General features: G+C 41.2%; 1 protein-coding gene across 2 annotated transcripts in view; it reads left to right on the forward strand.

Moving 5' to 3' along the window:
• ints1 (integrator complex subunit 1) overlaps window positions 1–13,046 on the forward strand; it is a 45,991-nt gene that overhangs the window by 29,505 nt on the left and 3,440 nt on the right. For both annotated transcript variants that reach the window (XM_080724160.1, XM_080724161.1), the window contains exons 38-44: window positions 937–1,024; window positions 1,873–2,120; window positions 3,968–4,097; window positions 6,580–6,713; window positions 7,619–7,811; window positions 7,988–8,112; window positions 8,755–8,864. In XM_080724160.1, the coding sequence (XP_080580286.1) occupies window positions 937–1,024; window positions 1,873–2,120; window positions 3,968–4,097; window positions 6,580–6,713; window positions 7,619–7,811; window positions 7,988–8,112; window positions 8,755–8,864 (1,028 nt within the window). The remainder of the gene's footprint in view (window positions 1–936; window positions 1,025–1,872; window positions 2,121–3,967; window positions 4,098–6,579; window positions 6,714–7,618; window positions 7,812–7,987; window positions 8,113–8,754; window positions 8,865–13,046) is intronic.

Raw genomic sequence — 13,046 nt, forward strand, 5'->3', positions numbered from 1 at the left:
TGGTTATTGATTTTGTTAAAACCTCTGAAATGACAAATTAAACATGGGCCAAATTGTCAAATATTAGAGGCAGAAATTGTGAAAATAGCCGATCTACATGCTCACAACACAACGCCTCACAACGCTCGTTGTGAGCATGTAGATCTGCTATTTTCACAATAGAACCGTGTTATGCAAAATTCATCAACTCTTAGTGCTCGTCGGGGTGCCAGGTGATTATTTCGGGGGTCACGGGCTGAAAAGGTTGAGAACCACTGGCATACACTACCTGTCTTTGGGCATTGCACATAGGAGTAAGCGACCTGTTATTGAGCTGAATTATTGTTATATACTCCTGGAAATTGGGTTAAATATTCTGGAAATGTTTTGGAAAGCTTTTCGAAATTAATTGGTAAAAATGTGTGGGAACCCTGTACACTGTAAAACACATCGTTGGCGATCCTCCGTCTGACATAGCATTTTGGGGGTCCTTGAAATGAAAAAAGTATGAGAACCACTGACATAGAAACATTATGTTTTTCAGAAAACTGTGAGGATTTAGGAGACATTTGTAGAATCGGCCTCCGGTCTTAATGGGTTAAACCAGTGGTTCTCAGTCTGTGGGTCGGGACCCCCAGGGGGGTCCCCAAATTATTTTGGGGGGTCCCCAGATGATTAACTTAATGTGCAAAAACATTGTTTTCTCACTCAAAAGTAAACAATCCAACATAGAGTTAAGTGTTGAGAATTTAAGGACTTTTTAACACCTCTAAAATGACAAATTAAACGTTGGCCATTTTCACAATAGAACCATGTTATACAAATGTAAAGCCTCAACTCTTAGTGCTTGTCAGGGTGAGAGGGGGTCCCCAGTTAAAATATGATTATTTTGGGTGTCGCGTCCTGAAAAGGTTGAGAACCACTGGGTTAAACCTTTGCTTTGTTGATGTTTATCAGACTGGACCCTTCATCTGCCCTGGACTTCCTGTGGGCCTGCAGCCACATCCCACGTATCTGGCAGGGCCGTGACCAGAAGACGCCTCAAGTAAGATGAAGTCTTACGACAAATAGTTAAACACCGTTTTGTTATGTTTTGAGTAGGTTTTGAGTCGTTCATAACTAGGGATGGGACGATACGAGACTTTCACATCACGATTATTGTGACCAAAGATATCACGATTTACGATATTATCGCGTAATCAAAATATCCCCAACCTCCATTATCCTGGGGCGGAACATTTGCCAAAAAATCGCAGATCTACAAGCTCGTTGCGACGCGTTGTGAGCTTGTAGATCGCCTATTTTTTGGCAAAGATATTTGTTAGAGAGTGGGAAAAAAGGTTTAAATGGTACTGGATATGCAGCTCGGCAAATAAAAGGTGAAATGATCCCAGTCCATGACGGAGGATGATTTCACGATAAATTAAGTCTCCACAATACGATAGATAGATAGATAGATTTATTTATTTTCGTGTCGTGCACCAAAAAGGTGCCCAGCCCACATGGACTTACAGGACACATACATATAAATCATTTCATTGGTACCATACAGGTATACAAAGAAACAAAAAGACTGTTCTTCAAACTGTCCTTCAAGCATACAAAACACTTTGTCTTTTTTCCCAAGCTTTAAACACATAATCTGCCAAAAAGAAAATACCTTTACTGAAACATAATTCAAGTCTTTCATAATCATCCAACCAAAAAAAGTTAACACAAATAGATGACATTTTACCAAATAATCTATGTCTTAATTCATCATACAATGGACAATAAAACAAGAAATGAACCTCATTTTCAATTTCCTCCAAATCACACAACAAACAAACTCATAATATCGCTTATTGTGCCATCCCTATTCATAACCCACCTCCTCTCTGTCTCACCCGGAAGAAAACAGAGAAGTTTGTCCTGCGGCTGAACCCAGAGGAGCTCATCAGCCTCGTGGACCTGATCCTGTCGGAGCCGGAGCTCAGCGGCCGCGATTCCCCCCACGACAGCAAGAGCACCTTGGACCAGGCGTCCTGCTCCCTCATCCAGTCCAGGCTGCCGCTCCTTCAGTCCTGCTGCAGCGGAAACCTGGAGAACATCAAGAACGTCTCTGAATACCTCATCAGTTGCACAAAGAAATGGGGGGACAGGTAAAGATGTGTACTGGTATTCGGTATTCTTCAGTATTTGTTATAACGGGGTTCTTCAACGTTTTCAGGCCAAGGACCCCTTAGGTGAGAGAGAGATGAAGCAGGGACCCCCACAACCTGTTCATAGATTCCATGTAGTTTCATTGTTTGACAGCCCAATCATCAGTGTATTTTGGATGCATGTCAATTTGTATTTTCAGATATTTAACCACTTGAACCGTCAATACATAATAAACTTGACCTATTAGTCTTCTCTTCTCCCCCTCTAGACCAAACCTCTTTGGCGAAAATAGCTGATCTACAAGCTCACAACGCCGTTGTGAGCTTGTAGATCGGCTATTTTTGGCTAAAGTTCTCAGAATATGGAGAGTGGTTAATATAAAAAAGGGAAAAAAAAACGTTCTATCACACAACGATTTAGAGGATCCCCTGTAGTAACTCTAAGGACCCCCTAGGGGTCCCGAACCCCCTGTTGAAGACCGCTGTGTTATAAGAACACATTTCTCCTCTAATCGTAATTCCTGCCTCCTCTCCTCTGTCCCTTCCTCCCTTGGTCTAAGACCCATACTCAACATACTTGCCCCACATGGTTCACCACAGTGCTCACAGGTCATGCAGTCGGACACGTTTTCTTGCTCGTACTAATTAGCCCCGAATGCTGAATGTGGGTTTCTTTCTGTTAGGATGTGCTGATCGGTTAAATCACGCTAGATTTCCCCCTCTTAAAGCAGATGAACTTTTCAGGCATCCTCTGTCAGGCACAATGCTGTGGACCAGGGGAAACCCGATAATTAGGTCTATTGGTGTGAAATTAAAACCAGCAGAAGTCGTCTGTACTGTGATCTCTTTAAAAGCTCAGTGTGTTATAATGAAGCCAAGAGGATTAAGGCTGAAGCTCTAAACTTGCCTGTGTTGTGAATTCCTGTTCTGACTTAGCTGTCAAAGATCAGGGTGCAACTCTTTGTGGAGGCAGAACCTTCTTTCATGAATATGTCTCTGGTTATTAAACCATTTTAATGAGGAAACTTTGGCCAAGGTCAAGCAAAATTAGCTTCCGAATTACAATATTTTAAGTACTGCTAAGCTGTTTGGTAAAAATGGCTCCTACTGAAAACATGGTTGGATAAAACCATGTTAAAAGTTGATGGCTTTGGCCTTCTGTTGAATATAAACACTTGGTTGCGTGCTGAGCGTTCCTTTAATAAAAGCTCATTGCGACAATAGATTAGATGGTGTTTGTTCCCAAGTACAGGATTACTAGTAAAGTTAATCTACTGTATATGCTCGCACAAGGGCATCCTGGTCACTAGATGGTACTAATAAACATGAGTTTGGAGAAAGCAACATCATATGATAACTTGAGCCTTCACCAGCAAGAGGATTTAACTTAGAAGAGAAGACGTCTGAATTTCATTATTCAAATATTTCTACTGTATAGTATATAGAACACACATTCCCTTTGTCCAGAAACAAGAGGCATTGTGCACCCCTCAATTCCCCCACTTTTCACTTTTGCGTCCCTATTTGATGACATCAGGTCATACCAATATACAACTCTATTGATAATCAGTAGCAATAGATGAAGTGACCAGTTAAAATATCTGAGCCCACAAGAAGATTATCCGGTTAAGAAACCATAGTCATTTGTATGCAATAAAGTATAATTCTGTGCAAAGGCTCTTTCTATGGGTCTACAGATTCAGTTCATGAAAAAGCTCCACGCTGCACATGTTATTAGATTACACCTGCCCCTTGTAAAGCCTCATTTATACCATACTGGCTGTGCATCTTGTATCATGTAGATCGACTGTGTAAATCAAGCCTAAATGTGTATTTGTTCTCTTCAGTGTGATGAGCAAGCGGTGCCAGATCCTGCTGCTTCAGATCTACCTTCACTTCCCTGAAGTCATCCAGCATGTGACCCTACCTGACGCCACCCTGAACAGTGGAGGGGCAGCAGACGGCAGCAGCTGCAAGGTGAGCGGTCCTTGCAATTTACCACAGAGCTTATGTAGTGACTGTCCTCCCTCGTGGTTGTCAATGGTTAGCAGTCTAAAGCCCTTATCAGAGTCTGCGGTGAAGAGCCTATTTTAGTTGTAAAGCTATCCACCTAAAGTGAGAAAACATGTGGAGGCCATCATGTGGAGGCCATCATAGTCATTCACGGTGAAGTCCTATCACTGTGACTGACTGGTCTAGATTGACCAATCAGTGAACGGGGTGATGGGCCGATCTTTCTGAAAGTAAAAACAGAGAGATGTGTCTGGGTTTGCGGTGGATAGCTCTTCGCCGCGAGTAATGACGTAATGTTGTAGTTTTATGACTTAAAAAGACTACACCGCGTGGATAGCTTATCACCGTGGTGCCTACTATGATAGGAGCTTTAGGAAACCTTATTATCCATGACAGGAATTCACACACACACAAAAAAAAATCAGATGGAGATGATCTCTCAGCTACGTAAACTGAGACTAACTTTTATTATATCTTTCATAATGATTTCTAGAATGGTGCTGTACAGTCCTCCTTCTCAGTAGAATCCTTGGGAAGTGAATGTTACCTAGAGACAAACGATTTCAGCAGAAAAACTGTGTTTTGGTTCATATTGCTTGGCAACAACAGTAGCCAATATAGAAGTGTATGTAGTTGAGCTACATTTTCATGACCCTCTTGTGAACAGAATGATTGCACACATGCAATATGTTATCTTTATCGTTATATAATAGACAAAATAACCATACACAGATAGATAATCAAACAAACAAACAAAAAAAGGACAACCTCATTACAATAGTTTAGCACTCACTTCACACAGCCAAACTAATAACCAAATCACCGATTCCTAAAATAATTCCTGAGAGTTTTGGCAAGTCGACCTGCATTTGGCAGCTGTAGCCAGGAATGTTTAATTGTGCCAGATTGGATCAAGTTTACACTTGTTCTGCCAACCACTGAAAAGTTTGGACAGCTAATTAATTTCCAAAAAGAAACTGTTCAGTTTTATTATAGTTTGTGGCCTTTTTTATGATTATTCAGGTCTTGGTGCATTGTTAATAAGATGTTGCAAATATCTGAGAAAGAATGAACATTTTACATGAACTGATCTATTGCTTAGGTCAGTGGTTCCCAAACTTTTTATCTCAAGAGACCCAAAAGAGATTTTAGATGTTTGCCCGGGATCCAAATTAGTGAAAAATGCAGATCTACAAGCTCACAACTCGTCACTTCACGCCGCGTTGCGGGCTTGTAGATCGTCTATTTTCACTACTTCTTAAAGGTGATACACCATGCATTTAAAAAGTATTTATGTCATATTGTTTATGTCCCAAAAACGTTTTTCAAAAGGTTTGAGGCTAAATTACCACTCCTGAATAGAGTGCCTCTCTTATTTTTGAATGGCTCTCAGAGCATTTCAGCTGCAGTACCACCTTTGGCCTGAACTGCGCCACCCCCCCCAAAATCCTTTTGAAAAACATTTTTGATTTTTTTTTTTTTTTTGTGATGACGTCACAATCGGCAGATGACGTCACAATCGGCAGCAAATCTGGACAGCCTGTTTTGAGAACCCGTGGGATACTTTTAACCTTCGCCTTCTCAAAACCAGAGAAAGACACAACGGTCAGAAATGGGACTTTGTGAGGATAGAAGGTGCTGGTGGGACCCCAAAAAAAGGTTTTAAAATAGGAAAAGTGAAATTTCACGGTGTATCACCTTTAAAAAAAGTTTTCTAATTTATGGAATTGCTGCTATTTTTCTTTCATTTCTAACCCTTTAAGCCATCAGTGGCTTAGGTTGATTCAGAACGGGTACACATTATTTTGTATCATTATTTTACTTCAACTATTGAAAAATAGCAGATATACAAGCTCACAGCGCCGCGCTGCGAGCTTGTAGATCTGCTATTTTTGAAAAATCTTGAAAAGTTAAATTTTGACCTGATTCTATAAGTGTATTTTGAATCCTCCTGAGGTCTGTCAGCAATGTCAGCAATCTGGCCAGCCATCGTCAAAGAAAGGGTCCTTTTCACTTAACTGGAGCTCAGTTAGACTGTTCTTGAGAGACTACTGTCTCAAAATATTTAGTTCCAGGGACGACCCAGAAGCAAAATTTTAGTTACAAACGTTCGCTTTGAAAATACATTTTTTCAAACCTTTTCATGTGAAGGACCCCCAAAATGATATTTATTTGTCCACGGGCTCCCATCTCAAAATATTTAGTTCCAGGGACCACCCAGAACCAAAATTTTAGTTACAAACGTTCGCTTTGAAAATACATATATTCAAAGATTTGCACACATTTTCACAACTTTTTCAAAAAATAGCAGATCTACAAGCTCGCAGCGCGGCACTCGGTGCTAAAGCATTCAATAATTCTAGGCCTAAATGGGTTATTAAGCCATCAGTGGCTTAGGTTGATGACGCTGTTAAATGGATGATTGTATGTATGGTCTGTCATTCAGCTGGATGTTTTAGTTCATCGTCTGGTCACGTTGCTCGCTGAGACCGGAGAGTCAAAGACAGCTGAGAACCGCATGTCAGACGCCAACCTTGCCTGTCGGAAGCTGGCGGTGTCCCATCCTGTCCTTTTGCTCAGGTAAGCAGCTGTGATGGGAAAAGTACTCAAATGTTTTACTAAAGTAAAAGTATCAATACTGCAATGTAGAAATGTACTCTGTTACAAAATTTACTTGAGTAAAAGTGCAAAAGTATTGGTATCAAAATGTACTTAAAGTACCGAAAGTATTCATTATGCAGAATGTCCCACTTCAAGTTTTCAAATGTATACAAATCTTTTGAAAAAAGCCGATGTAGATTTTCAAAAGGCCGAAACTTATATATAGAGCTGAAGTGGTTAATGTATGTTTCGTAATAATAATCAAAATATACAAAGTAACAAGTAACTAAAGTTTTTAAATGAATGTAGTGGAGTAAAAGTACAATATTTGGATCTGAGATAGTGTAGTAGAAGTAAAAGTATTGGAAATTGGACATACTCAAGTAAAATATTTTACTTAAGTACAGTACTTAAGTAAATGTACTCAGTTACTTACTAACACTGGTAAACAGTAGGTGGTAGTAGAAAACATTTTATCCCCTCATCGCTGTCAGGAGAGAACCATTACTTTTCAGGAAATGATAATGAGAACCTGTGTTCCAATGGTGGTGTTATTATTTAGTCACAATCTCTTGTTAATACTTTTTATTGGTTAAATATTTATAAAATCTACAAACAGACTTTAACCATTTTCAACCTGGTGACTTTTGAGCAACAAATTGTAAAACAAGTTGGGCATTCATTTATGATAAAACATAAAAAGATGAAATATGGAGATCCAAGATATCTTATAACTATTTACTCGACAGACAGACAGATGGATCTGAATCTTTGCTAAATGGAAGACCTATACAGTATATGTGTCCATCCGTACTCTCCAACACCTTGGCTACATGGAAGGGGCTATATACAGTACTGACTTTATTTTTTTCCCGTACTCCCAGACACCTGCCTATGATCGCAGGCCTCCTCCATGGTCGCATTCACCTCAACTTCCAGGAGTTCCGGCAGCAAAACCACCTGACCTTCTTCACAAATGTACTGGCCATCCTGGAGCTGCTGCAGCCGCTTGTTTTCCACAGTGACCACCAGAGGGCACTACAGGACAGCCTTCTGTCATTCATGAAGGTCCTTCAGGTGGGAAGCCCACACACACACTCAGCTCCAGAGGATTTAGGATTAAGTGGAGAGATATCTTAATGGTTTTACGGACTTATTAAAATGTACTTCGACAATTAATTGTTTTACGGACTTACTAAAATGTACTTTGACAATTAATATTCATTGTTTTTTTATGCGCTGCTTCCTCGTAGAACTTTCAGAGAAGCCGCTCTCCATTGGTCTTCATCAACAAGTTTCTGCAGTTCACGCAGAAGTACATCACTAACGATGCAGCTGCAGCCATTCCCTATCTTCAGAAGCACTCTGACATCTTGCAGTAAGTTGGTCAGACCATGATGCATCATGCAATCGTTTTTGAACCACTTTATAGCCAAAACAAATCCAACGATTTAGAAAATAGCAGATCTACAAGCTCACTATACACTGCACGAAGACAGTGTTGCGTGAGCTTGTAGATCGACTCTTTTGATAGATTAAACCAGCGCTATTCAACCTGCGGCCCAGGGTCATGTCTATGCGGCCCGTCATGGTCATACTAATACAAATATATTTGGTCTACTTTCAGTGTGGATAAAATCATTTTTAATCATTTTTCAGTTACTTTCCAAAACCACAAAGAAACGTTTTTTTGTCTTGTTTTATACAAGATTATTTTGCTATTTTGCTTGTTCCAAAAGAAGAAACTTTTTGTTCAATGGGTTTTGGCCTTATAGATGGAAATGTGGCTGTTTTCTAGTGTGTTTCCTTAATTTTTAGACTACTCATGCATTGTGTTACAAAATCATTGTCTTAACGTCCAAAATAGGGCTGTCGTTTTTATTGTGGCCCTAGGACCTTTTTTATTTTGCTGATTTTAAGTTAACCGCCAAATGAATCGCGTTTCATGCATTGATTTTGGCAAATATTGACGTCTTCGGTGGGGATTCCAATGATATGAACATTTCCTTTTTTTCCAAAGGGGTTTGTGTTCTGAGAACCCAGACCTGGTCCAACTAAAGTCTCTCCTGGCTGGACTCACCCTGCCTGTGAAGAGCCGCTCCTCAGACGTTGCCAGTGATGACAGAGATGGTAAACACACTTCATAATGGCTTCCTTCGCCATGCTCCTTCATGAGCTTGTAAATCGGCTATTTTCGCCATGCAACGCTGTCGATAAATGAAGTATTATTATATATAGGCCACGTGAAAATCCAATGTGCGATACATATCATCTGCCGGGTGGTAGCCAGGGACCCAGTCACCCAGAATGTGAGATGACCTGCGATGTCATGCCGTACTTTTTATTTCTGTTTTATCTATTAGTTTGGTCATTAAGGTCCACAGAATGAGAGGCCTGCTCTGCCGGAAACATTGTGGGAAAAAAAGTTATGGCCATTTGTATATTCACTGTCCCATCGACTTCACTATCCACCTGTTTCCGCGGGAGTTTACTGGAGATTATTTGGACCACACTTCCGGTTTAACAGCAGACATACAAGCTCACGTCGCGTCGCAGATGCAGCCCGTTGTGAGCTTGTAAATCACACTCGGCTGCGGCGCCAGAAGCTCGGTACAGCGTCTGCGCAATGCACTATGGGGCGTTGGAAACTCGTGGATACAGGAAAAGAGAAATATTAGAAAAAATAAAAAATCTGCTTAACTCATTGAGTGCCAATCCCGAACTAGTTCGGCTTTATTAGCGTATCGCAGAGTGCCGATCCCGAACTAGTTCGGCTTTAAAAAAAAAAAAAAAAAAAATTGATTTTTTTTTTTTTTTTTTTTTTTTTTTTTTTTTTGGACCCCATCAAATCTAGTGAACATGATTTCAATCGCGATTTTGCATGTTCCACCCCCATACAACCCCATCTAACATACAGGGCAGCCATGTTTGTTTACATAACATGTAAAACTTAATGGCGATTATCTCAAGAATGCCTGAACGGATTTCCAATCGGATTTTTTTGTTTGAAAGCTGTGAACAAACTGCACAAATCCACTCCAATGCAATCCAGGATTGCATTGGATTTTTTAGAGCTCATTCTTCTCTGTTTTTTTCCCATGCATGAGGTGTGCAAGGTTTAATCATGGCTAAGTTGACGAAAATAAGGCTTCTAAAATGCTTGGTAGCCAATAGCTAACTTCAAGCTAACTTCATCCTCTTCCTGTACATGCACAAAGGAAAGTGTTCAGGCAAGTCATGGCTGCAGGGCTTCTGCATATACCAGCATATCTCTATGGGATTTTCTATGGCCACTGGGCGCCCTCTAGTGGTGACTAGGGTGGCACTCAATGAGTTAAGTAGGATGTGAGGTGTCAAACTAGGGGTTCTTCATGATTTTGAATCCATTGCAAGCATTTGTTTTGCATGAAAAACATTCCTTGGGCTAAATTTCGGCCTCACAAAACTGTGAAATGTGATGACTCATCACTTTAAAAACAGAAATAAAAAGTACGGCATGACATCACAGGTTCAACCCTATTCCTTGAGCTTTTGGGCTTTTGGGTCCCTGACTATGGATACCTCATACAGGGGTTGACACTAAGGTCTCAGAGGCACTTGCCCATCGGGCAAGTACAGGTCATGTTCTACTTGCCCAAAGGTCATGCCCACTTGCCCGAAAAGTAAACAGTCCATTATAAAATTATAGGTAAGATTTTAACTCATATGCTGCCATTTAACAATACCTTCGTACTCTTTAACTGCCATTCGTCTCCATAGACTTCCATGTAATTCATAGTGCACGGATCATGCACACCCATGCCTAGATAATGCACCACGTGTGTCCACATTGCTCACAGCTTTCAAACAAAAAAATCCGAATGGAAATCCGTTCAGGCATTCATGAGATAGCAGCCATTATGTTTTACACTGTTGTGACTTGGAGGTCTGCTACCTGAGTTGTATGGGGGTTGTATGGGGGTTAAACAAGCAATTTCGCGATCGCTATCATGCCTACTAACGTTTTTGGGGTCCCAAAACATTTTTTGAAAAAAAAATTTTTTTGAATTTTTTTTTTTTTTCAAAATGGCGGAAATTCTCGGGTTCCTCGGGCGTGGCAGGGAGGGACATCGCGAAATTCTCGGGTTCCTCGGGTTTGGCAGGGTATGAGTTAATTACCGCTCAATTTAACACGTATTTCTTTACTTTCTGGGTCTGTGCGATAAAACATTTCATACTGTACCTCAATACTTCCAAATCCAAATACCAAATACCTACGTAGAGCTGACTGAATATGTCTATGGTTTCACACTTGTTATTTTACATTTTTAAGTGTAGCAACTAGCAACAGTAAAAACAGCACATTATAGGTAAACATTGCTCTTATGTTACATTCCACAGACCAGAAGAGGCCACGTTCAGGTGTTCAGACAAATATCTGGTGTTGTGTTTATAAACGGTTGTGTCCCCTCTCAAATGAGCACTTGCCCGGTGGGGCAACCTGAAAGCAAACTTCACCTGCCCGAAAGTTGTATTTACCTGCCGGGGGCAGGTGGGCAAGCCTTAGTGTCAATCCCTGCCTCATACGTCCAAAACTGTCTTCTAAAGTTTGTGCATGCGACATGACGGTCGCTTATCTCCCAATTAGGGAGTCTTACTCGTAAATATATATTTTTTACGTCTTTTTATGCATTTATTGATGACCTTTGCTACGTGTCACCCCCTCATCTCGCCCCATTTTCTGTCAACAGTATGTTGACAGAAAATGGAGCGAGATGAGGGGGGTGACACGCAGCAAAGGTCATCAGGATTGGGACCGGAACCCGCGGCACGCTGTCAGGCCGGATTACCAGCCTAGGTGCCTGGACCACTACTCGTCTTTGGCAGAGAAAGAGTTACGATTTTCTTGTCTTGTGTTCCGATTGCTGGAAAGTCTGTCCCTTTATAACAGCCTGGTCAATGCTCCACGTGTCCAGGACTCTGCCCTCCATGGCTGCCACACGGTGGAATACATTCTGGATTCAATAATCTTGATTTGGGTTCAACTGTCCCCTCTTCCAGTCAGGACTGTAGACCCTATACTCCCCTTTTCTTTCTCCTCTTGTATCCCCTTCTTATTCACAAATGGTATGATTTTTATTTTTATTTTTTTTCTAACCACAAAAGCTAAGGACGGTATTTACATAGCATGTTAAACAGATGCTATGCTAAGCTTTAATGTTTTTACCTGGTCTCCAAGTTCATCTGCACTGTTCTCATGGGACCCTGTAGTTTTGTTCACTAGGGTTTATATTACTTAGTCTGATCTCACACTTGGAAGTAGTCACTCTGGATACGAGAGTCTTAAGTGGGCAATACATTAATGTAATTGTACTGCTGCTGCCTGATGCTCCTTAGCTGTAGCCTCGTTCCCGGCCTTACGCGCCTGCGAAGAGAAGGCATAGCTGCAGGATGGTGATGAAAGTATATAAGACAGACGCCGTGCTTACGGTGCTTCCGTATCTACGATACACCACAACAACATGGTAGACCTGAAGAGAAAAGAGGATGGAAAGGATCATCTTTAGGGTGGGCACAGAAATGAATCCAGACCAGGAGGAAGCAATGCAGATGAGAACGATTAGACTGAGGACTATCTGAGCAGCGCGCAAACGCATCCCCACGAAGCCAGCAGCAGGGCTGGCCGCAGGCGTTTCTTCAGATTCATCAGTCATAGTCCCAGCTATTCCAAAACCGTGACAAACTTATCTTATTTATAATCAGTCAATAATCATCTACCAGGGTGTAGCTACAGACATGGTAAATAATGTTTTGGGAGTTCAGGTTTTATATCATTTTCCTGTGATGTTTCCCTGACGTAGGCGTGGTGTCACTGTGACGTAAACGTCCATATTTGGGCGCTGTAGTACTCTGACGCTAACAATATGACATCAGTCGCTTTCTGAAATAATACACACACAGTGTTTGAAGTCAATCGGCCGAGACAGTTCTCAAGATACACAGACAGACCGATGGGCGGATATGGGCATATGGTGATCTCTATCAGTCTGTCTGGGTTCCTTTTATGTCCACATATGGAGTTCAGTGTCAGTCATGCCCAAATATCCAGGAACAGTACTATGAACCACTGATCCGACCTACTTCCCACTCGACACATCACTCCCTCGGATCCTCTGCAACAATACTCAAGATACACTCAAGCACGGACGGACGTCGGACGGACAGACAGATTATGCAAATGTGTAGATTGATAAGCCGCAAGCTTAACATTTCTTTACAAGAGGGCTGTCTACCACTAAGATATCTAATTCTTAGATACTTAGAAAAAACACA

The sequence above is a fragment of the Nannobrachium achirus genome, assembly GCF_963921795.1.
Source record: "Nannobrachium achirus genome assembly, chromosome: 4".
Classification (NCBI taxonomy): Eukaryota; Metazoa; Chordata; class Actinopteri; order Myctophiformes; family Myctophidae; genus Nannobrachium; species Nannobrachium achirus.